General features: G+C 38.0%; 2 protein-coding genes across 11 annotated transcripts in view; both read left to right on the forward strand.

Annotated features, from left to right (window-relative positions):
- Nucleotides 1-3,230: 3,230 nt before the first annotated feature.
- LOC109050265 (inward rectifier potassium channel 2-like) lies at nucleotides 3,231-15,835 on the forward strand. Of its 5 annotated transcripts, XM_042772220.1 has the most exons (6): nucleotides 3,231-3,428; nucleotides 3,546-3,906; nucleotides 4,025-4,144; nucleotides 4,518-6,310; nucleotides 8,663-8,980; nucleotides 12,756-15,835. In XM_042772220.1, exons 4-6 carry the CDS (start codon nucleotides 5,264-5,266, stop codon nucleotides 13,023-13,025), a joined length of 1,635 nt encoding a protein of 544 aa, XP_042628154.1. In that variant the 5' UTR covers nucleotides 3,231-3,428; nucleotides 3,546-3,906; nucleotides 4,025-4,144; nucleotides 4,518-5,263; the 3' UTR covers nucleotides 13,026-15,835. The 5 variants fall into 5 exon arrangements, with proteins under 5 accessions (XP_042628154.1, XP_042628150.1, XP_042628152.1 ...); XM_042772216.1 differs by having other exon boundaries at nucleotides 4,025-6,310; XM_042772218.1 differs by having other exon boundaries at nucleotides 3,546-3,894; nucleotides 4,025-6,310.
- A 2,639-nt stretch (nucleotides 15,836-18,474) lies between these two features.
- LOC109049880 (myosin-10-like) overlaps nucleotides 18,475-22,021 on the forward strand; it is a 42,707-nt gene continuing 39,160 nt past the window's right edge. For 2 of the 6 annotated variants that reach the window (XM_042772221.1, XM_042772222.1), the window contains exon 1: nucleotides 18,475-18,675. The gene's annotated coding sequence lies outside the window, so the exon portion shown is untranslated. The remainder of the gene's footprint in view (nucleotides 18,676-22,021) is intronic. The other 4 variants (XM_042772223.1, XM_042772225.1, XM_042772224.1 and 1 more) reach the window with 3 other exon arrangements.

A 22,021-nucleotide genomic window follows, 5' to 3' on the forward strand; every position in this document is an offset into this window, starting at 1 on the left:
TTCATTTAAACTAATATGAGGTCAATTTCTTTGGTGGTAGCTAATTTTACACAATGATTACATAATTTGTCTAATTTTTAAACAGGTTTTTATTTAATGAAAAATTAGCTTTATTAAATGAACTATTATTTATAAGCTGTTTTCATTCTGGGTCCTGAAATGGAGGAATTTTGGTCAATTTTGATAATTTAACGACATTTTGCTGAATGTGTTTTTGTGCTGGCACCTTGGCTGGTTAAAAGGATAGTTCACCTAAAAATGAAAATTTGATGTTTATCTGCTTACCCCCAGGTCATCCAAGATGTTTCTTCAGTAGAACACAAACCAAGATTTTTAACTCAAACAGTCTATCAGTCTTATAATGTAAGTGAACGGGAATCATGGCTTTGAGGGTCAAAAAAACATACACAAACAAAACCAAATTAAACCCTGCAGTTCGTGATGATACATTGATTTGTAAAAACACAAAATGATCTGTCTGATCGGTCATTTTTTACCTCTGATTTTCACTGCAATGTCCGAACTGTTGTAAGCACGTCCTGAGCGCGTTCTCAACAGTCTTCCTCTTCTTGCTTTATGGCGGATTGCAGACTTATAAGTGCATTACGACCACCTATCTCTCAAGTGGACCATTGACACTCCTAACTGAGATTGTAGATAGAGTGTCAATGGTCCATTTGAGAGAAAGGTGGATAAAATAAAAATAATCGTGCAAACCTGCTGATTCAGTTGGAAACGAAACAAGGGAGTCCAGCTGAATGGACCACTGAATCACTGACTCACTCGATTCGTTCAAAAACAGATTCATTCAAGGAATGAAACACCGTGTTGCTCTACTCTGTTGTATAAAATTAATAGCACATAGGCCTACGTGCTAATATTCAAGAATGTACATTGCTTGTGTGATGAATATAAAAACATAAAACTCATACATGGGTATTTTTCTAATTGGATTCTAATAAACTTCATTGCACAGTCGGTGACACTCGATAATGTCAGCTCTCCTATAGTCTCTCAGTTCCTTACAGTCACACACAATAACATAATGTTGGGGAATGTCTTTAAATACTAATCAAGGTAAAATCATACCTTCTGTTGTCTTCTTTTTAAAGAACTTCAAAAGTTAAGTTTGAACCATTTTGAGTGTAAAATGACGAAAACCTGCTTCCGCTTGTGCACAGCTTTTTACAGTACTGAGGTCTGATTGGCCAATCGCCGTTATTCAGTTCGTAAATGATCATACACAAAGAATTTGAGAATTGTAAAATTTCATTTGCATGATAAGTTGTACATAATACACAACATTAATAATCTAAAGGGGATGGTAAGGGGGGGTTACAGAGGGAAAGCTTTTTTTTCCCTCTGCCATCCCCCGCATCCCCCTCAATTCGAGTCCTGCCTCCACACAGAAATTTGTTATAGCGTTTTAAAGAGTATTATTATGCTAAGGTGGTTGCACATCATTGTCACTCCATTAATTGAAAACAATAAACATTTACGTGCTATTAAAAAATAATATATGTTCCATGTGAACTTTTTCTATAAGGAGCACCCTTTCATTATTCATATTCGTTTTTATTCATGAGATAACATTAACAAGAAGCATAAAATGGTGGTAAGTAAAGTCAAAGTAAAATCATAACAGTGGCATGCTAAAACACACACACACACACACACACACACACACACACACACACACACACACACACACAGCCCTAGGTTATAGCATAGTGTGTAGAGGTTAGAGTCAGAAGTCAAAGGCTGGTGGTCAAATAAGATGAGACTCGCACAAACACTCTCCAAATAGTGAACCACATACGGCACAGAAAGCACTGTGAGCAAACCATTTGTTGCTAAAAAATAACTTGAGACATGTATTTAAACTTGCAGTGTTATATTCAAAGCCAAGGCGGCTTTTCAGATATAATATATATATATATATATATATATATATATATATACACACACTCACTGGCCACTTTATTAGGTACACCTTGCTAGTATTGGGTTGGACCCCCTTTTGCCTTCAGAACTGCCTTAAATCTTCGAGACATAGATTCAACAAGGTGTTGGAAACATTCCTCAGAGATTTTGGTCCACATTGACAAGATAGCATCACGCAGTTGCTGCAGATTTGTCAGCTGCACATCCATGATGCGAATGTCCCGTTCCACCGCATCCCAAAGCTGCTCTATTGATTGAGATATGGTGATGTGAAGGCCATTTGAGTAAAGTGAACTCATTGTCATGTTCAAGAAACCAGTCTGAGATGATTTGAGCTTTGTGACATGGTGCATTATCCTGCTGGAGATAGCCATCAGAAGATGTACACTGTAGTCATAAAGGGATGGACACGGTCAGCAACAATACTCAGGTAGGCTGTGGCATTTAAACAATGCTCAATTGGTACTAAGGGGCCCAAAGTGTGCCAAGAAAATATCCCCCACACCATTGCACAACCACCAGCAGCCTGAACCGTTGAGACAAGGCAGGATGGATCCATGCTTTCATGTTCTTTATGCCAAATTCTTACCCTACCATCTGAATGTCGCAGCAGAAATCGAGACTCATCAGACCAGGCAACGTTTTTCCAATTTTCTATTGTCCAATTTTGGTGAGCCTGTACGAATTGTAGCCTCCGTTTCCTGTTCTTAGCTGACAGGAGCTGCACCAGGTGTGTTCTTCTGCTGCTGTAGCCCATCTGCTTCAGGGTTCGACGTGTTGTGAGTTCAGAGATGATATTCTGCATACCTTGGTAGTAACGAGAGGTTATTTGAGTTACTGTTGCCTTTCTATCATCTCTAACCAGTCTGCCCATTCTCCTCTAACCTCTGACATCAACAAGGCATTTTCGTCCACACAACTGCCGCTCACTGGATATTCTTTCTTTTTCAGAGCATTCTCTGTAAACCCTAGAGATGGTTGTGCGTGAAAATCCCAGTAGATCAGTTTTTGAAATACTCAGACCAGCTCGTCTGGCACCAACAACCATTCCAAGTTCAAAGTCACTTAAATCCCCTTTCTTCCCCATTCTGATGCTCGGTTTGAACTTCAGCAAGTCGTCTTCACCACATCTAGATGTCTAAATGCATTGAGTTGCTGCCATGTGATTGGCTGATTAGCAATTTGTGTTATCAAGCAATTGAATAGGTGTACCTAATAAAGTGTATATATAAGAGAGCGAGAGAGAGAGAGAGAGAGAGAGATGGGGGGGGGGGGTTACTTGCTTTTTAAAGGGGACTTTTTGAAAGGTGAAGTGTGTAATTGATGGTACTAGTGATACAGAATGGAACTGAAATGTTTAAATTTGAGGGAGGACACTAATCTTTTACATAATATTTTATCCTTTGCAGCCAATTTCTGCTGACTGGAAGGGCAAAGAAAGAAGACACAGGATGATCTATGTGCTTCATTAACTGTCATCATTGGTAATTATACATTTTTTATTTATGAATCTATAAAATAAAAAAGCTTGTTAGAATTTTGAAATTGAAATTATTTTTATTATTATCAGCATATATAATCAGCATATGTTTTCTCTCTAGGAGTTAACAGAGACTGTGATGTCTTCAATGCAAAAACTGCAGATTCAAATAAGGAACGTGACAGGGGCCTGACAAACTATTCTTGAGTTGTATTTGATGTGGAAATATTCTACCACAAATTTCAAGGCCAGCAGATATTTGAAGATGAAACCTTATGTCACCTCTCACTTTAGAAATGTTCTTTTTCCATGCTCACATTTCTTGATTCTCTTTTGAGTGTTATATTTTCTCATTTCATCCTTGGATATGTTTCTGTGCAAGTGGTCTTTTCATGACTAGACAGTTTTTTTTAAAGATTCCTTTTTCTATCACGTTCATTAAGCCTCGAACTACAGGTTTCTCAAAGGAGGTATGTGAAAAGGTAACACCAATTATCAGGTCTGAATGTTTGGTTCGCCAATCATTTTATTTTTTTATATCTGTGACGTTAAAGATCTGTGCTTCAGCTTACACTTGTCTGACCTAATGTTCATTTTTAGGGACATTCCACCAATTGCATGTGATTTGTTGATGACCAAACTGGACTTGGACTTGGAGGAAGATCTCAAAGCATTACAAAGCTTTTTAAAGCTTTTGGAGAGATCGAAGTGAATCAACAGGTCATAATTTATCTCATTCCGAACCTCTTACTATTGAAATGTGTGCACTTTCCTTATCAAAATTTTGTATAAATATTCAGTTATAGAACTTCAATCAAAATGTCCCTTTCTTTTGGAGAAATTATCCCTTGCCGTGAGACTGTAAAATCTGTTGAAAGCAGACTGGAGATGGAAACATGACTATGGCAGAATGCCACTTCTGACTGTTTGAATTGCTTTGATGTCTAATATGACTTGTTCTGTTCCAGAGTTATATTTGCTCAATATTGAAGACAACAAGGTCATATATGTAAACTGCTAGGAAATGTTGACCAGTTTTCATATTAATTGCATGTCTCTCTTGTGTCTTTAAACATCTCACCATTTAAATAAGGAAATGTGAAGAGGTCCCAAAGGGAAAGCTTGGTCTGTATATGCATGGTGTTATTTTCATTAATTTCATAATTTATTACACACATATGTTCTAGACAGTTTAATGCATGTCAAACTGTTCTTTTCTGTTTCCCTCTATATGTTCTAAAGCTTAAGGCTGAGGCTCGTTTATGTTTTTCCTTCACGTTATATAAGTTTGACTTTCCTTCATCCTTCTGCTCTGCCTGAGATTTGCCTTGTTTGTGCCTTTTAGTTTCTCACTTTCTTATGAAGTTGCTATATGTTAAGCATAGACCTAAAGCAGCACCGTTTTCCTCTGTCTGGTCTCTGTCCACCACCTAACCTAAGCAAAACTATTGCTAAAACTGAAAAACTGCATTGAAACTGGATTCTTTATTTTACTGCACCTAACAACTTTGAGACTTTGCGTTCAGTAAAATCGTCCAGACAGTTTCCTATAGTGGACAGACCACTCAAGTAGAGACTCTTTAAAGATGTCGGAGATGATTTCTAATGTGATTGTGTTCCGTCTCTGGGCAATGATTGGCTGCCGGGATCTTAATGACAATAAGGACTCTTTCAGGCCATAAGCCTCACTGTGGAATACAATCTACAACTCATATATTGGATGTATGGGATATATTAATATATCGCTGCATCCATATTTTTTATCCACTTTGACCCTGGCAAAATCTTGAAAGCTTAATTTCTCCCAGACTTTTTGTAGTCAGTCTGTGGTTGCCAATAATGGGGGCTGCTCGGGTGAAGCGGCGTTTTAGTGTGGTTTTGGACACCCCTCTGGATGAGGAGGAAATAATGAGGCTGGCACAGAGTGATGATGTCACTTCCTCCCAGTCAGGCACACTTCCTTCGCCCAACTACAATGGCAAAGTGCTTAACCTTCACCATAGCAATGGAGGAAGGAGTGGAGAGAGGGATGTGGATGATGATGATGTGGAGGATGACGATGATGAAGATGAAGAAGGGGGAGGGAGGAGGGGAGGAGGAGGGCATGGCTCGGTGCTCAGGGGGGAGTCTGGGGCAGAAGGGAGCTCGGAGAGGAGCAAGAGAAAGTCCTCGTCTTCCTTCTCGCCCTCGCCACCCCAGGATCGCCGCAGCCAGTCCCGCCGGCCCCGACGGCGCTTTGTAAGCAAGGACGGGCGCTGCAACGTCACCTGCGTCAACATGAGCGAAAGGGGCCAGCGCTACCTCACTGACCTCTTCACCACCTGCGTGGACATCCGCTGGCGCTGGATGCTCGTGGTGTTCACCCTCTCCTTCTTGCTCTCCTGGCTTCTCTTTGGTTTCACGTTCTGGCTCATCGCCGCCGCTCACGGGGATCTGGCGACCCTGGCATCATCTTCATCTTCTCCTTCATCTGTTCCCTCCACTCTGGCTGCTCTGGAACCAGTAGAGGATTCCAGCCGGGTGGAGATAGTGGCAGAGACGGAGGAACGCTGCTTTCAGCAGGTGAACAGTTTCATGGCAGCGTTCCTCTTCTCTCTGGAGACGCAGACGTCTATAGGATACGGCTTCCGGAGTGTTACCGAGGCCTGCCCCCTGGCGGTGCTGGCTGTCGTGTTGCAGTGCATTGTGGGCTGCATCATCGACGCTTTCATCATTGGGGTGGTAATGGCTAAGATCGCCAAGCCCAAAAAGCGCAATGAGACACTGGTGTTCTCAGATGTGGCCGTGGTGGCCATGAGGGACGGGAAACTCTGCATGATGTGGCGAGTGGGAAACTTGCGAAAGAGCCACCTGGTGGAGGCCCATGTGCGAGCACAGATACTGAAGGTCAGTGAGATGGTGTGTTTGTTTTTGACCTGTCAGTTAATTAATTTAAAAATAGAATAAACATGCGGTTCACAGTTTACATACAGTCAAATACCTATTCTACGATGAGCATGTAATGAAGAAAAAAAACATTTAAATGAGTCAAATTTATGAAAAGACAATCTCATTAAGTAGTTTGCCATAATCTTTTATTATTATTTATTAGAAAAGAAACCAAATTGGTTATCTGGAAATTTATAAGTCAAGTGGTATGGCCAACTAATGTAGTCCAACCAGCATGTAGAAAAAAAATTATAACAACGTTTATATGTCATAGAGACCCCTCCAGACCATCATAACTGTGTGTTAAGGTCAATAAGTTTCTAAAAAATAGTTCAAATAGATAATTTGATGTTTTATTGATAAGGCTAGGTTATTTTAGGTTTGACACTGTCACCTCCATATGGGACAAGAACTATTCCAACCACTATTTTAAAGTCAGTTTTACAGTGGATGTTGATTTTACTTTAAGATCAGAATGATTGGGAGATCAGATGAATGAGAGAGAATGAGCAGGGACGATGCCAGCAAATAGAACTGTGCTTTGGTATAGATCTTATAATAGTATTTTAATATAAATTACCACTATACTCATTCACTATGCTATTTACTTTACATTCCAAGGTATTTCAAAGAATATCATTATATTGCCATAGTAGACTGCCATGTGCAAAAACCATGGCATTAACTGATACTTTTTTGTTATTGAAGGTACAGTACTGTTCAAAAGTTTGGGGTTTATTTGTTGATATACTGAAAAGAATGAATGCTTTTATTCAGCAAAGATGCATTAAATTGATCAAAATTGTCAGTAAATACATTTATGATGTTACTATTTCAAAATACTAAATATCGCTATTTTAAATAAATAAATAAAATCAAAGAATCTGAAAAAGTGCATCACAGTTTTCACAAAAAATGTTAGGTAGCACAACTGTTTTCAACATTGACAATAATAAGAAAATATTGTTATTAATTATTATTTCTTGAGCAACAAATCAGCATATTAGAACAATTTCTGAAGGAGCATGTGACACTGAACACTGGAGTAATGTTGCTGTAAATTCAGCTGTGTCATCACAGAAACAAATTATATTTCAAAATATATTAAAATAGAAAACATTTATTTTAAGTTGTAATAATATTTCACAATATTACTGTTTTTACAGTATTTTTCTTTATCAAATGCAACCTGGGTGAACATAAGAGACTTCTTTCAACACATAAAATCTTACCGACCCCAAACTTTTGAAGGGTGGTGTAAAAAGAAAATACCATGCATAAAGGCAGAATACATGGCAAGATGAGAGAGAGAGAGTGAATGAAAGAGAAAAGGAATGAGAGAGATTGACATCTGGACAGTTAGTGTGGTTAATGTGGGCTTGTTTTGTTCAACCTCATACTGGAGATTTATAAGATTTGCAGAGGGGATTAATTTTACCAGAGCAAGCCATTGTCTCGCTTATCTGCCCTGTATATGTGTGTGTTTGTGTGTGTGTGTGTGCGTATGACTTAATTTAAACAGAAATCTTGTAGATCCAAATGTGTATCATTGTGTAGGTGGGGCTTTGGGGGCTTTAATAAATGTAAATAAATTTATTTATTTATTACTGACCTGAATTTCACATAAAATGTGTTAACATATAGTCCATAAGAGAAATTAATTGTTGAATTTATAAAAATGACCCTGTTCAGAAGTTTACATACGCTTGATTCTTAATACTCTGTTGTTACCTCAGTGATTTTTTTGTGATAGTCCCTTGTTGGTCCTGAACAGTTAAACTGCCTGCTGTTCTTCAGAAAAATCCTTCAGGTCCCACAAATACTTTGGTTTTTCAGCATCTTTTGTGTATTTGAACCCTTCACAAAAATAACTTAATAATTTTAAAACCAACCTTTCACACTGAGGACAACTGAGGGACAGACGCTCTATCGAACTATTACAAAAGGTTCAAACGCTCACTGATGCTCCAGAAGGAAAAGTGATTTATTAAGAGCCTAGAGGTGAAAACTGTTTGAATTTGAAGATCAGGGTAAAATGAACATATTTTGTCTTCTGGGAAACATATAAGTATCTTCTGTAGCTTCTGAAGTGCAGGACTAAATGAAAAACGTTTACACGTTTACAAAAGTTTACACCCCTGGCTCTTAATGCATCATTTTAACTTCTGCATCAGTGTATATAAACACTGATTTAATGGGAAGTGATCAAAATAGAGTCACTTATTGTGACTACAATAAATAAATATTAAATTACATTTGATAAAAATGACTAGAACTCTGATCTGTGAATGTTGTTGACCATTCCTGCAGCCACGGGTGACCCCTGAGGGTGAGTTCCTGCCATTGGACAATGCAGACCTAAACGTCGGCTTTGACACAGGAACAGATCGCATCTTTTTGGTGTCACCTGTGACAATTGTGCATGAAATTAATGAGGAGAGCCCCTTCTTTGAAGCGGACAAACTTACACTAGAGGGAGACAAAAAGATGGAGGTGGTGGTGATTCTGGAGGGCATGGTGGAGGCCACTGCCATGACAACCCAATGCCGGTCTTCATACCTGGCCTCTGAGATCCTCTGGGGTCACCGCTTTGAACCTGTGCTCTTTGAAAGGAAGAACTGCTACCAGGTGAGACACAGAGAATAAAGAAATGGAGGGTGGAGAGTGATGGAGTTGAAAGGAATAAAGGGATTATTGAATGAAAATGCAGTGGTTGTAAATGTAGAAATACCAGATGGGACTCATTACTGTTTTATTAAAACAGCATTGTATTGATATTCATCAAATATTCTGGTTAGTGTTTGTTTTAAACCCCAACACTAAATATTAGACTTGTGCAATTAATTCAGCCCCATTTTAGTAAAAGCAGAATTGGAATTTAAAAGGCACTCTTAAAGGGTTAGTTCACCCAAAAATGAAAATATGCCCATAAATTACTCACCCTCAATTCATCCTAGGTGTACAGGTCCTTCTCAAAAAATTAGCATATTGTGAAAAAGTTCATTATTTTCCATAATGTAATGATAAAAATTAAACTTTCATATATTTTAGATTCATTGCACACCAACTGAAATATTTCAGGTCTTTTATTGTTTTAATACTGATGATTTTGGCATACAGCTCATGAAAACCCAAAATTCCTATCTCAAAAAAATTAGCATATAATGAAAAGGTTCTCTAAACGAGCTATTAACCTAATCATCTGAATCAACTAATTAAATCTAAACACCTGCAAAAGATTCCTGAGGCTTTTAAAAAACTCCCAGCCTGGTTCATTACTCAAAACTGCAATCATGGGGTAAGACTGCCGACCTGACTACTGTCCAGAAGGCCATCTTTGACACCCTCAGGCGAGAGGGTAAGACACAGAAAAAAATTTCTGAACGAATAGGCTGTTCCCAGAGTGCTGTATCAAGGCACCTCAGTGGGAAGTCTGTGGGAAGGAAAAAAGTGTGGCAAAAAACGCTGCACAACGAGAAGAGGTGACCGGACCCTGAGGAAGATTGTGGAGAAGGACCGATTCCAGACCTTGGGGGACCTGCGAAAAGCAGTGGACTGAGTCTGGAGTAGAAACATCCAGAGCCACCGTGCACAGGCGTGTGCTTTTGAACCAGAAACAGCGGCAGGAAGCGCCTGACCTGGGCTACAGAGAAGCAGCACTGGACTGTTGCTCAGTGGTCCAAAGTACTTTTTTCGGATGAAAGCAAATTTTGCATGTCATTCGGAAATCAAGGTGCCAGAGTCTGGAGGAAGACTGGGGAGAAGGAAATGCCAAAATGCCTGAAGTCCAGTGTCAAGTACCCACAGTCAGTGATGGTCTGGGGTGCCATGTCAGCTGCTGGTGTTGGTCCACTGTGTTTTATCAAGGGCAGGGTCAATGCAGCTAGCTATCAGGAGATTTTGGAGCACTTCATGCTTCCATCTGCTGAAAAAAGCTTTATGGAGATGAAGATTTCGTTTTTCAGCACGACCTGGCACCTGCTCACAGTGCCAAAACCACTGGTAAATGTTTACTGACCATGGTATTACTGTGCTCAATTGGCCTGCCAACTCTCCTGACCTGAACCCCATAGAGAATCTGTGGGATATTGTGAAGAGAAAGTTGAGAGACGCAAGACCCAACACTCTGGATGAGCTTAAGGCCGCTATCGAAGCATCCTGGGCCTCCATAACACCTCAGCAGTGCCACAGGCTGATTGCCTCCATGCCACGCCGCATTGAAGCAGTCATTTCTGCAAAAGGATTCCCGACCAAGTATTGAGTGCATAACTGAACATAATTATTTGAAGGTTGACTTTTTTTTTATATTAAAAACACTTTTCTTTTATTGGTCGGATGAAATATGCTAATTTTTTGAGATAGGAATTTTGGGTTTTTCATGAGCTGTATGCCAAAAATCATCAGTATTAAAACAATAAAAAAGACCTGAAATATTTCAGTTGGTGTGCAATGAATCTAAAATATATGAAAGTTTAATTTTTATCATTACATTATGGAAAATAATGAACTTTTTCACAATATGCTAATTTTTTGAGAAGGACCTGTATATGACTTTCTTCTTTCAGACGAATCCAGTCGGAGTTATATCAAAAAATGTCTTTATAGGTTCAAGCTGTTTAATGCCACTCAGGGGGTGTTGCAGTGCTTCAGTCCAAAATAAGTGAAATAAAAAGTGCCCATACATAAAAAAAGAGTGTCTCACACAGCTCCGGGGGGCCTCCTATAGCGAATCGATGCATAACAATAAAACCCATTACAAATGAGCCATTTGTTGATTATAATGACTTATACTGTCTTTTACGCATTGCGTTGCATTGCATCGCGCCATGTAAACATAAAACCATGTCTGGATTTGTGATCGGAGAAACGACAAACAACAAGCACTGCTCTACACTGCTCAAAACTCGCATTCGAATCATCAGTGGCAAATCCTTTAAATATGTGAACCCACTTACAGGCTGTGATTCAGAACAGCCGGCATTGTAGTCTTCTCTCCCAGGTTCAGGAAACAATCCTCCTGCATGCACCTGAATATTTGGGTTGGACTTTTCTAGAACAGTGTTGTAAATACAACTAACCACTGATTTTTAGTTGTGTCCTCTTTTGGAAGGCCAAACAAAGTATTTTCGCTTTCACAACAAAACACAGCATCTCCACAACATGGCGCCAGCGGCAACAGCGAGAATCAAAGTTATGCCTTCTTTTTTTGCATGAACATTTGGGCGGCGTTATGCAAATCTTCCCACATCATGACGTAGACATGTGGGGTCATGTTTAACCCTTTTGCAACCCTTTTAAAATATTCTAGCTGAACCCTCAGTGTGAGTTTTTTTCAGGCAACCTTTATTTTAGAATGTATCGCCTTATTGTTTCCATGGCGACGCGTCATGCTTGTCATGTGACAACGCATCCACAATAGATCTGTATGACACATAGATCGCTTTTATTTCATTTTTCCTGTTTTATTCAAAATATCACAAACATGCTAACTATATTATGAAATATCTGATATTCCGATTCTGAAATATGTGCAAGTAAATCTATTTGGTAGTCTAAACACTTTTATATCGACCGTGTTAGTTGATCTATACCAGGTGATGGGCGCCACCATGTTAATTCGCGCTGAATCCGAGCTGTGGGATTTACAACATGCAAATTCATCCTCTCCTCCCGAAACATGTTAAAGTAGGTCTCCGTTAAACTGTGAGAAGAGCAGAGTAAATAGTTACCTACACAATCTGTATATGATATCAATAAAAACATGTCATCAGACTATATTTGTAAGGACCATTAATGCCGTATTTTGCTAGTACTTATGTGTATTTAAATGTCTGAAACCTAAAATAAGCATTGTATGGTTAAAAGACAGAATATTTTTGATAATATGACAAGCGAGTCTAAACTTTTATTAAGAGTATCTCTTTGGGTTTGAGACTTAAGTCTTTGCAACTTTAGGGATCTTATCTATTCACGAACAGCTTGTAAAACTCCAAAGAGAAAGGAAAACTTGAAATCACATCAAATGACCCCTTTAATATAACTTCAATTGGATTCGTCTGAAAGAAGAAAGTCATATACACCTAGGATGACTAGGGTGAGTATTTTATGGGCTAATTTAAATTTTTGGGTGAACTAACCCTTTAATTCCGAATATTGATCATTTCTGAATAAATAGGAGCTATTGATACCAAAAAAAGATGGTGTTGTGAACGTGTTGATTCTCAAAATTCACAAAAAGCAGCTCTCATGCTTCATTTCTTTTGTGTAGAACCAAAATCCGAAAACTACTCTATTACTTCTATTGATAACAAAAATGAACAATATTCTTTTCCTGACTTTTTTTTTTTCAGGAATGCAAATCTAGTTATGCCCTGTACTTGTCATTTGTCTTCCCCACCTCTAGGTGAACTACTCATACTTCAACAGGACTTATGAGGTCTCGGACACGCCGACCTGCAGCGCCAAAGAGTTAGATGAGAAAAAGTACATCCTGGGCTCCCGTTCCTCCTTCTGTTATGAGAACGAGGTGGCTCTGCAGCTCTCCTCTGTCCCTCCCTGCCCTGACCAGTTCTCTTCATCCCCCTGTTCTTCCCCCTCTCCCTCACCCTCTTTCGTTCAGCCCACACCACCATATCGACAAGACTCCTGCAGTGAGCACCCACACATACACTGAGCCATGCGGCTGGGATGAAAGGGCAAGGGGAAAGCAGCGGTCAAAGAAAGAAAGGGGGATGGAGAAAGAAAGGGAAAGGGTCAGGATGGAGGGAGGAGTTGGAACCGGGGGTACAGAGAGAGAGAGAGAGAGAACCAGCAAATGGACAAAGGCTGGAAAGACAGACTTGAACAGGGGACTAAGGCAAAAAGGACCATAAAGGGACAGTGTAGGACTGATTAATGACAAAAGGTCATGCTTAAGATGGGCTGAGAAAAGACAGAATGCACAAAAGATGGAGAATAGAAAAGGGAAAGGGGCCTCTCACCGCCTGGGAGAAGAGAACGAAAGAGCAATATAGTGGGGTGAATTCACTAAACGGTTGCACCAATGCAGTACTTCGCAATGCGTCTTATTTGCTAACCCCCAGTAATCCTGCTTAACCAAATGCTATCAAAGTTTCTTTCAAGGCGAGTCAATTCAGACAGCCATCTTGGAATCACAGCTATTTTCAGTAGTATAAGTATAGCTCCTATCAAACTGGGCAAACTGGACTGAAATCTCACATTTCAATAACATATTTCAAATCAGCAACATGTTCTGACTTGAATGATATCATGAACTAAAAGTATATTAATAAAAAACTGTATATTTCACATTGGTCCAGGTGAAAGACTGTTTGAGGAGTGACATATTTATGTAGGCCAGCTTGGAGATAAGCATCACCCTGCTTCCCTCGACAAAAAGCCAATAGGATTTTTCCATTATTATTATATCAAAAAATAAGAGGTATAAGACATATAAGAGGTTATTGTACTATAAAAACATCCTGTAAGTTTCAGACCTCAAAACTTTTCCATTAGTCTAAAAACAGCTTACTAAAGCCAATATTAAAGCCAAACTGCCAAAAATGACAGGTTGTGGAATGTGCCACTTTATGACGTAATAGTGTGGCTAAACTCCGCCTCTGCAGAAGATCAACGCCTTCTTCTACATCACTGCGTGTTTTGCCCCGCCCACTGATTAGTTTCTGTAGTGTAAATAATGAGAGAGGCAAATGCAGGTCTACGCAGAAACCAAGCGATAAAGATGCTCCAAAGAAAGCAAGGCACTGTGCAGATCCAGACCTCGTTAGTAAGAACTTGGTTCTTTGTGCACAGATTCATTAGTGGTGTATTTTACGGTATGTTGTAGAATAACGTAAAAAAATATCTCAAGCTTGTGTTATTACAAATATTTATCCAAAAACCCATTCAGAAAACCCACTGACTTGTTGACAACGGAACCAGAAGTTCACAAATGCTAACTAGTTTTGGGGTTTTTAGGACTCATTCTGCTGTTATTAAGCACCAAGAATTTTTGTGAAGACCAAACCATGACTTTGCGTTTCAACATTTCAACGTTTCAACATTCTCCTATTCACCTATTCACTCTGATCCAATCTTAACTGGTTTGGCAGTGTACTGTATTGAAATGTACTCACTGACGCTTCATTCATTTTTTGTGATTTCCCCCCTAAAATGTCGGGGCTTTGTAGAGAAAGAGCTTTCAGATGGGGTCAGAAAGGAGGAAGGTAAAGTCTGAGTCAGAGTGCAGGAGAATGTAGTAACACGGGAGATTCAGGTCAGTCACACAGAAATGAGGTCAAAGACTCAATGACCAAAAACAGATCGAACTGTGGCGGAAAATAAAGAGTGAAGGGGGAATATAGAGGGATTGATAGAGAAGGTCATTGTGACATGAGGAGAGCTGCAACACCGAACCAGTGGGCTGATTGAACCTGGCGATCTTTTAGAATCAACAAGAGCTGCAGTGGCTCCAGCATGTGCACCTGATAAAGACACAACAGTGGCCCCTAGGGGCCGCAAACAGTATGAGCGATTTTACAGTTTAGAAATTGGAAGGAAATACCTATTACACGTAACCTCTTATCACAATATAATACACAAGTAAAGAATAGAAAAAAGGTCCTCTCAAAAGTTGCGAGAACTTTTGTGTCTTGTATTGAATGTCGGAGGGCCTGCTAGAGTCACTGCAAAATAGGAAACTACTGAAATTCTGCAGCATTTTCAAGCAGTTTCTCTTATGTATTATATTTTTTATTTTCTATTTATTCAAGTTTGTACAATTTTGTATCATGATACACAGACAATTATGTGAAGCACTTTCAAAATAATTTTTAATAATGTAACATACCATATTTTTCACAATTGCACAGACCAAAAATGAATGAGTTAATTGTATGTATGGATACACACACACACACACACACACACACACACACACACACACACACACATACTCATTGGACAGCACATCTGTCATCAGCCACTGTTTGGATTGTTGACTTTCATGTTTTGTTTTTTTTTCTTCTGTGTTTCATAACTGTAACTGGTAAATTTGGTAACTATATGGAAAATGACTTATTATACTCTGAAGTATTGTTATATCATGACTGGGGCATCTGTCGTTTTTCTGTCTCATTCATTCTTAAACAACCACACAAACATTCTGACCTAAAGCATGCTGCTGGACAGGTTTTATTCTTGTGTTTTTGTAATTAGTTTGCCGGCGGTGTGCCTTTGAAGGTGGGCCTGCTTGTTTGGAGGTTTTAGGGAATAATGGAGAAATTCAGGATTTATTATGCTGATGCTATAGGCACAGACGGAACAGACATTTTCCATACTTTCTGTGCCATTATTTTTAGAAGAATCTGTTTAATTCTATATTTGCTAAAATGTTTTAGCACATTAAAATGTTTAACATTGAAACAATGTCTCTTTGCTTAAGTGGCATTTTATTATTATTATTATTATTATTATTATTATTATTATTATTATTATTATAACAAATATCATTACTAATATTTTATAATAACATATTTCACTTTTGCAACAGTTCATTTTTTAAAAGGATGATGCCATTGTTTTATCTGTAAAGGGCCAACTGGATGGAAACAAGCTGGAGACAGCATTCTTCACAAACCTTTTAAATGCATTTTAATAATTAACAGGCAAAAAGTGGAAGAAAACTTGGCTACTGTTCTTGTAGCTGCATGCATAATCATATTATACAAAATGTGTAATAAACTAACATCCAAAGGGTAGGAGTTGTGAACAAGTCTCTTACACTAAGCAAGGCTGTGTTTATTTTTAATAAAAACACAGTTTAAACATTGTGAAATATTACAATTTAAGATAACTGTTTTCTATTTTAATATTTTTAAAAATGCTATGTTTTGCTCTGATATGCAAATCCAGATTTTTTTCAGAAATCATTCTAATATGCTGATTTAGTAATATCTCTTATTATTATCAGTTGTGCTGCTCAATATTTTTGTGGAAATTGTGATATGTTCTTTCTCAGGATTCTTTGATGAATAATAGAGTTCAAAAGAACAGCATTTATTTGAAATATACATATTTTGCAACACTGTAAATGTATTAACAGTACTTTTTATCAATTTAATGGATCCTTGCTGAATAAATTATTAATTACTGGCCCCAAACTTTTGAACAGTAATGTCTCCAGTTGTGCAGATGGCACTGGTGTGGACTAAAATATAAACACAACTGACTGAACCCTATCACAGATTAACTTAGGGCTATGTAGTTGTTATATTAGGAGAATCTTAGACATGTTGCTCTCTATATGAAGACAATTGTTGCTTTAATTTGTCCACATTTATTATTGTTGATCTATTTTTAATTTTCCTGTTTCTCTGCACGTAAGCTTGCTTGTTTGTCATTAGTCTTCTTGACCACAAAATTCTATTAATAGGCCTGTGTGCATACAGTGTGTTTGTGTTTGTGTGTGTGTGTGTGTGTGTGTATCTGTGCATGTTTTTCTATACTAGTGGGGACTTAAACCTGAATACACACCAATTCATGGGGACTTGTGTCACCGTTGGGACTTAAATTGAGGTCTCCATAGGTACAGAAGCCTATAAATCTTACAGAAGGAGTTTTTTTTTTTTTTTTTTTTTGAGATTGTAAAAATGCACAAAGTTTTCTGTGAGGGGTAGGTTTAGGTTTCTACCTAAATTTCTAAATACTAAAGAAAACCCATTATACCCTGACTAATTGTATGCTTTTATCACTCCAAAATTCAGTAATACCATGGCATCCAGTGGCTCATGTTCTATTTTTATTTATTTTCTAAATGCGGCTAAGTTGTTGGTCGATCAGTGTCCAGGCCTCTTTGCTGTTCCTTTGATACCATTCATATTACTTTGTACAGACAGAATGTGCTTCACGGACATGTGAAAAATAAAAAAACATGCTTTCTTGACTGATCTCCTACATTTTTATTTAAATTTTTCCCTTAATTGTGCAACATTTTATAAGGAAGAACTTCTGAAAAGTAATAATTTTTGGGTAATGTCAGCATACTAAACAATACCATGTTAATTATTGAATTAAATGAAAATAATAATATTCTTATTAATAATAATAATGATGATAAAATCGTATCTGTCACTTATGCTCAATTTAAACAGCTGTAATCTGAAATTTTTCTGATTTGTGTAATTATTATTTTTAATAATAATAGGTTAATCATCATCATCATGATGGTCGTATTTGTCGCAGCACGTGTATGTATAACTTTTATGTATTAAACAATAATAATGTTAAATGGTTATATATATATATTTTTTTTTATTAATACATTGTACAAATAGTGTATTTGCTCTCAGTTTAAACAGCTGTAGTCACCTCAACTTTTATGTATTAAACAATAATAATGTTAAATGGTTATATATATATATATATATATATATATATATATATATATATATATATATATATATATATATATATATATATATATATATATATATAAATATATATATATATATATATATATATATATATATATATATATATATATATATATATATATATATATATATATATATTAATCTTTTTTTTTTATTAATACATTGTACAAATAGTGTATTTGCTCTCAGTTTAAACAGCTGTAGTCACCTCAAATGTTGTTCCATTTCTGACTTCTGACTGTAATTGTTTGAGGCGGGCATCCAGACCTCGATTCTACAGATTTCTAGGCATTAATGCGGAATCTGGGGCGTCCAGCTTCAGGGATCTTTCTCGCGTCAGACAGACACTGCGCTGCTGTCAACAAAGAGCGCACAAAATCTCTGCCCCACGGCGCAACAGTCCTGCAGCGGCACCTGCTGCTTTTCTGCCATTGGCCTCCAGCCACGTCAATAAAGACAAGCCTCGCCCATTCAACTCCATTCATGGATCGCTCAGTCGTGTCCATCTGTTTGTCTCGCATCGAGCGAGAGGCTGCCAGTACAAAGGCGTGGCAGCTCTGTCCTATCCACAAGGCGGGTTTAAAGGGATAGGGCTTTATAATTAGCTTCTATTTTCTGGAAGGCGGGATTAAGCTTGTAAATCCTGAACGCTATTGGTCAGTAGTGAGGAAGCGTCGGGGTTTTAGTGAAGTCCTCGGTTTGCCATCACTTCGCTTTACTGTCTATTTTATTCTCAGTGTGAATGAGTTTGCGGCTTCTAGGGAGCGCTGTAATGTGAAAAGCCGCATTTGCACTATTAGTACTCTCGCACTGGAAAGAAAAGCACGAGAGCGCGTTTCTTTTCTCTTCACATCTCTAGTCATATCCTGAGAGTGGATTAACACATTTAAGGTAAGACGCGTTTGTCTTGTGTTGTGTCCGTGTCCCCTTATTCTGTGCCGTGCGCGTGATCAGGTTTCAGTGGGCTGTGGGGCCTCGAAATACAGCCGAAAATGACACCGGAGAGGGACGGTCCCCCCAAGAGATCTAGAAAAGACCCCGGCATTAAAATGCATTATAAAAACCAGTAACATCGCGTGCACATTAACACGCATTTACTGTATCAAAACGTTTATAAATTATGCATTACGTTCTTTCAAATAGCACGCTCTTTGAGAATCCAGTAAATAGGTGTATTAAATAATTCAAACACATAACCTACAGAGACAATAATGTTTCATCTTCACATGTAGATACAGTAATCACCGTTAAAGGGTGTTTCCCTGAGCCATCTTAAGAAAGTATGAACCGTTCATGCCTTTCTTCCATGCTGCATTAACCATCAGAGGTGCTCTGTTTATTTGTCACATATAGCCTAATGCCCGAGGTGTTTTTTTCTCCTCTATTGTAGGTCTTTTATAATGGGAATAGACCAGCTTTGCTAGACATACAGAACAGACATGGACCCAGGCCGGCTACCGGCGCGATGTCTCAAAACCTAGTGCACCGACTACCTAGACAGCATTTTAAGGCGCGCTCTGGCTGAGTCAGACTGGAACGCGCCTATAATACACCAAAAATGCCGTATTGTAATTATGTTACCATGGGAACCGGACGTTACTAGCGGTATTGTAATATTATAATAATGAAGAGAGAATTTGTAGCTCTTTTTTTGCCGCGTCGGGTGCCGAGGGACCGTCAAGGAGAATAAGAAACCCATGTTGATTCTTTAATTTGGTCTCATCTGTTTATATATACTTATATCACTAGTTAGAAATGAAAGATCAGCATTAAACCCTAATTTGTGTATGAGTGAGAGAGAGAGGACAGTCATGCTTCTGTCACAGCCAAATTTAAATATGAACTGCAGATACCAGTCACTGCTCTAAAATTCATACTTACTTTTCATTATCTGTTCAACACTGAAGTCTTGATTTGATTTTTTTAAATCTTATTTTATCTTATATTTAGAATATTTTGTTAAAATTACTGTCACTTTATCCTTTTTTATTTTTTACTAAAATATATATGGATTCTTTCATAATATTTCATGCTAAACAAACAATCATTCAAATAAAACACACTTAAGATTAAAAATGATGAGAGAAAGAGTAAAACAGACAGAACGAAAGAGATACACCCTCATTCCTCTCATATTTGTCATGCAGAAGCACACAAACACACACACACACACACACACACACACACACACACACACACACACACACTCACTCAGACAGGTTCACCTCCTGCGAATAAGACATTAAAGTGATCTCATTGTCTCTGTGAGAGGGATAGAGTTGATGGGTAAGGTGTGTAACCTGGGTCCAGTGTAGGGAACACATGCTTCACACAGATATTTACAGGGCGAATGCAAGTATTTGATAGTCAAACATCGAGAAATCCATACAGTAGATCAAAAACCTGGTTGGATGTTGAAGACCATGTGTCCATTATGGCACTGCATCTTACATTATGCAGTGTAATTTATTAGAGGTAATTTGGAAGTGTCATCAATGTGGATGAATTGTCAGATTGGTTCAACTGTCATGTGGCGGCTGCTGCCAAAAGACTTATAGGAAAACACACCTGACTGATTGACATGCATTGACTAAACCAGACAGCGCTTATGTTCACTATCACTTTGTGTTTTTTGGAAAGAGCTATGAAGCCCTCTGGGGAATTTTGAGGACTGGGACAAATTGCAGATGACAAAAAAAAAAAAAAAAAAAGACAATAAGAATTTAGCTAGTACATAAACACTCCCTTTGTTTTGCACAATCTTAGTCAGAAAACTTGGATGACTTTAATTGGTGAAGTTCCTGCTTTCGTAATTTCGATCTTGAAACAGTGACCACTGCGCCTAGTCAAGCAGGCTGTATTGAGCACAGGCTCACAGCCTTCTTCAGCGCCTGCATGCCACAACCGAGTGCTTTATTATGTAGGTTAATTGATTTGTATATGGATTTGTATAACAATACACTTTTAATCAGGGATACTGAGCGATACTGAAGTTCAGAATCTTCTCTCGTGTGCACTCTAAGAAAGTGGAAAAGAGGTGTCTTGCCCCGATAGACCTTAGTCAGAGTACGACTATATTTAATTTTTGACTGGATAGAAGGACAGTGTGATCAATGGATTTAACAACATAACGCTTGTTCAGCTGACGAAACGTCTTGTGAGTTGTGAAAATTGTATGATCTAGTACCTTTATACAGTGTTATGTGCCATTGTGACACAGCTTCGTTTTCATCTTAATGCTTAAATTCAGTAAAGCATATAGCCTGTCTTTTGCTGGAGAACACATGAGGATGGGACTTTCTTGGCTTGACTGACATGTGGAAATAGCTCACTTAAAAATAAAAAAAACTGTTATTCACTCGCCCTCATGTTTTTCCAAACCCACATGACTTTTTTTCTTCTGTGTGAACACAAAAGGACACTTTCTGCAGAATGTCCATGTCTTAGGAGTGCCATAAAAATGAGTAATTACGACTTTTGTGCTGTACTGCAAACTTTACATTACATTATATTTTTAAAATTATTACTCATTTTCATGATGTTTATGCATATTTTAATGCATATTTCTCTTTTGGTACAAAGCAGTCTGATTTACTAATACACAGATATACAGATATACCGTATTATTACATTATGTATTTTAAGATTACTTTTAATGCCTTATTTAACTAATTATGATTGCCCCATTGTTGTTATTCATGTATTTAAAGTCATTTTAAAGGCTATATTGGGTAACACTTTATTGTACAGTGTCCTTGTCACCCATGTTACATGTGATTACTATAGTAATAACAGTAAATTATGTATAATTACAAGCAGCTAACCATAAACCAAATACTAATCCCAACCCTTGCTTGACATCCACCGTCCCCATTCATTTTTAATAAAGAGCAGAAAGGAAATTCTGTGTATCATCTGCTTTTGTGTTCCAGGGAACAAAGCAGGTTTGAAACATGAGTCTGAGTAAATGGGTGAACTATATCTTTTATATTTTTAGTGTTCAGCTAGCTTTAAGATGCAGTCCCCCACCATTGTGCACTAGGGTATGCAATGATGCAATGATGTAGAATGGACTGTTTGATAGTCTGTACCATGGACTGGAATAAATGTTCTGAACGGCCTGTTTTTTCCTGTAAGGTTATACTGTGTAGACCTCATTTCCACTCTTTGCTTTTTGGCCTGGTTGTCACTTCACCAATCCATCAAATTCAGAACATGCACATTGTCCCTCTATCCA

The sequence above is a fragment of the Cyprinus carpio genome, chromosome A16, assembly GCF_018340385.1.
Source record: "Cyprinus carpio isolate SPL01 chromosome A16, ASM1834038v1, whole genome shotgun sequence".
Lineage (NCBI taxonomy): Eukaryota > Metazoa > Chordata > Actinopteri > Cypriniformes > Cyprinidae > Cyprinus > Cyprinus carpio.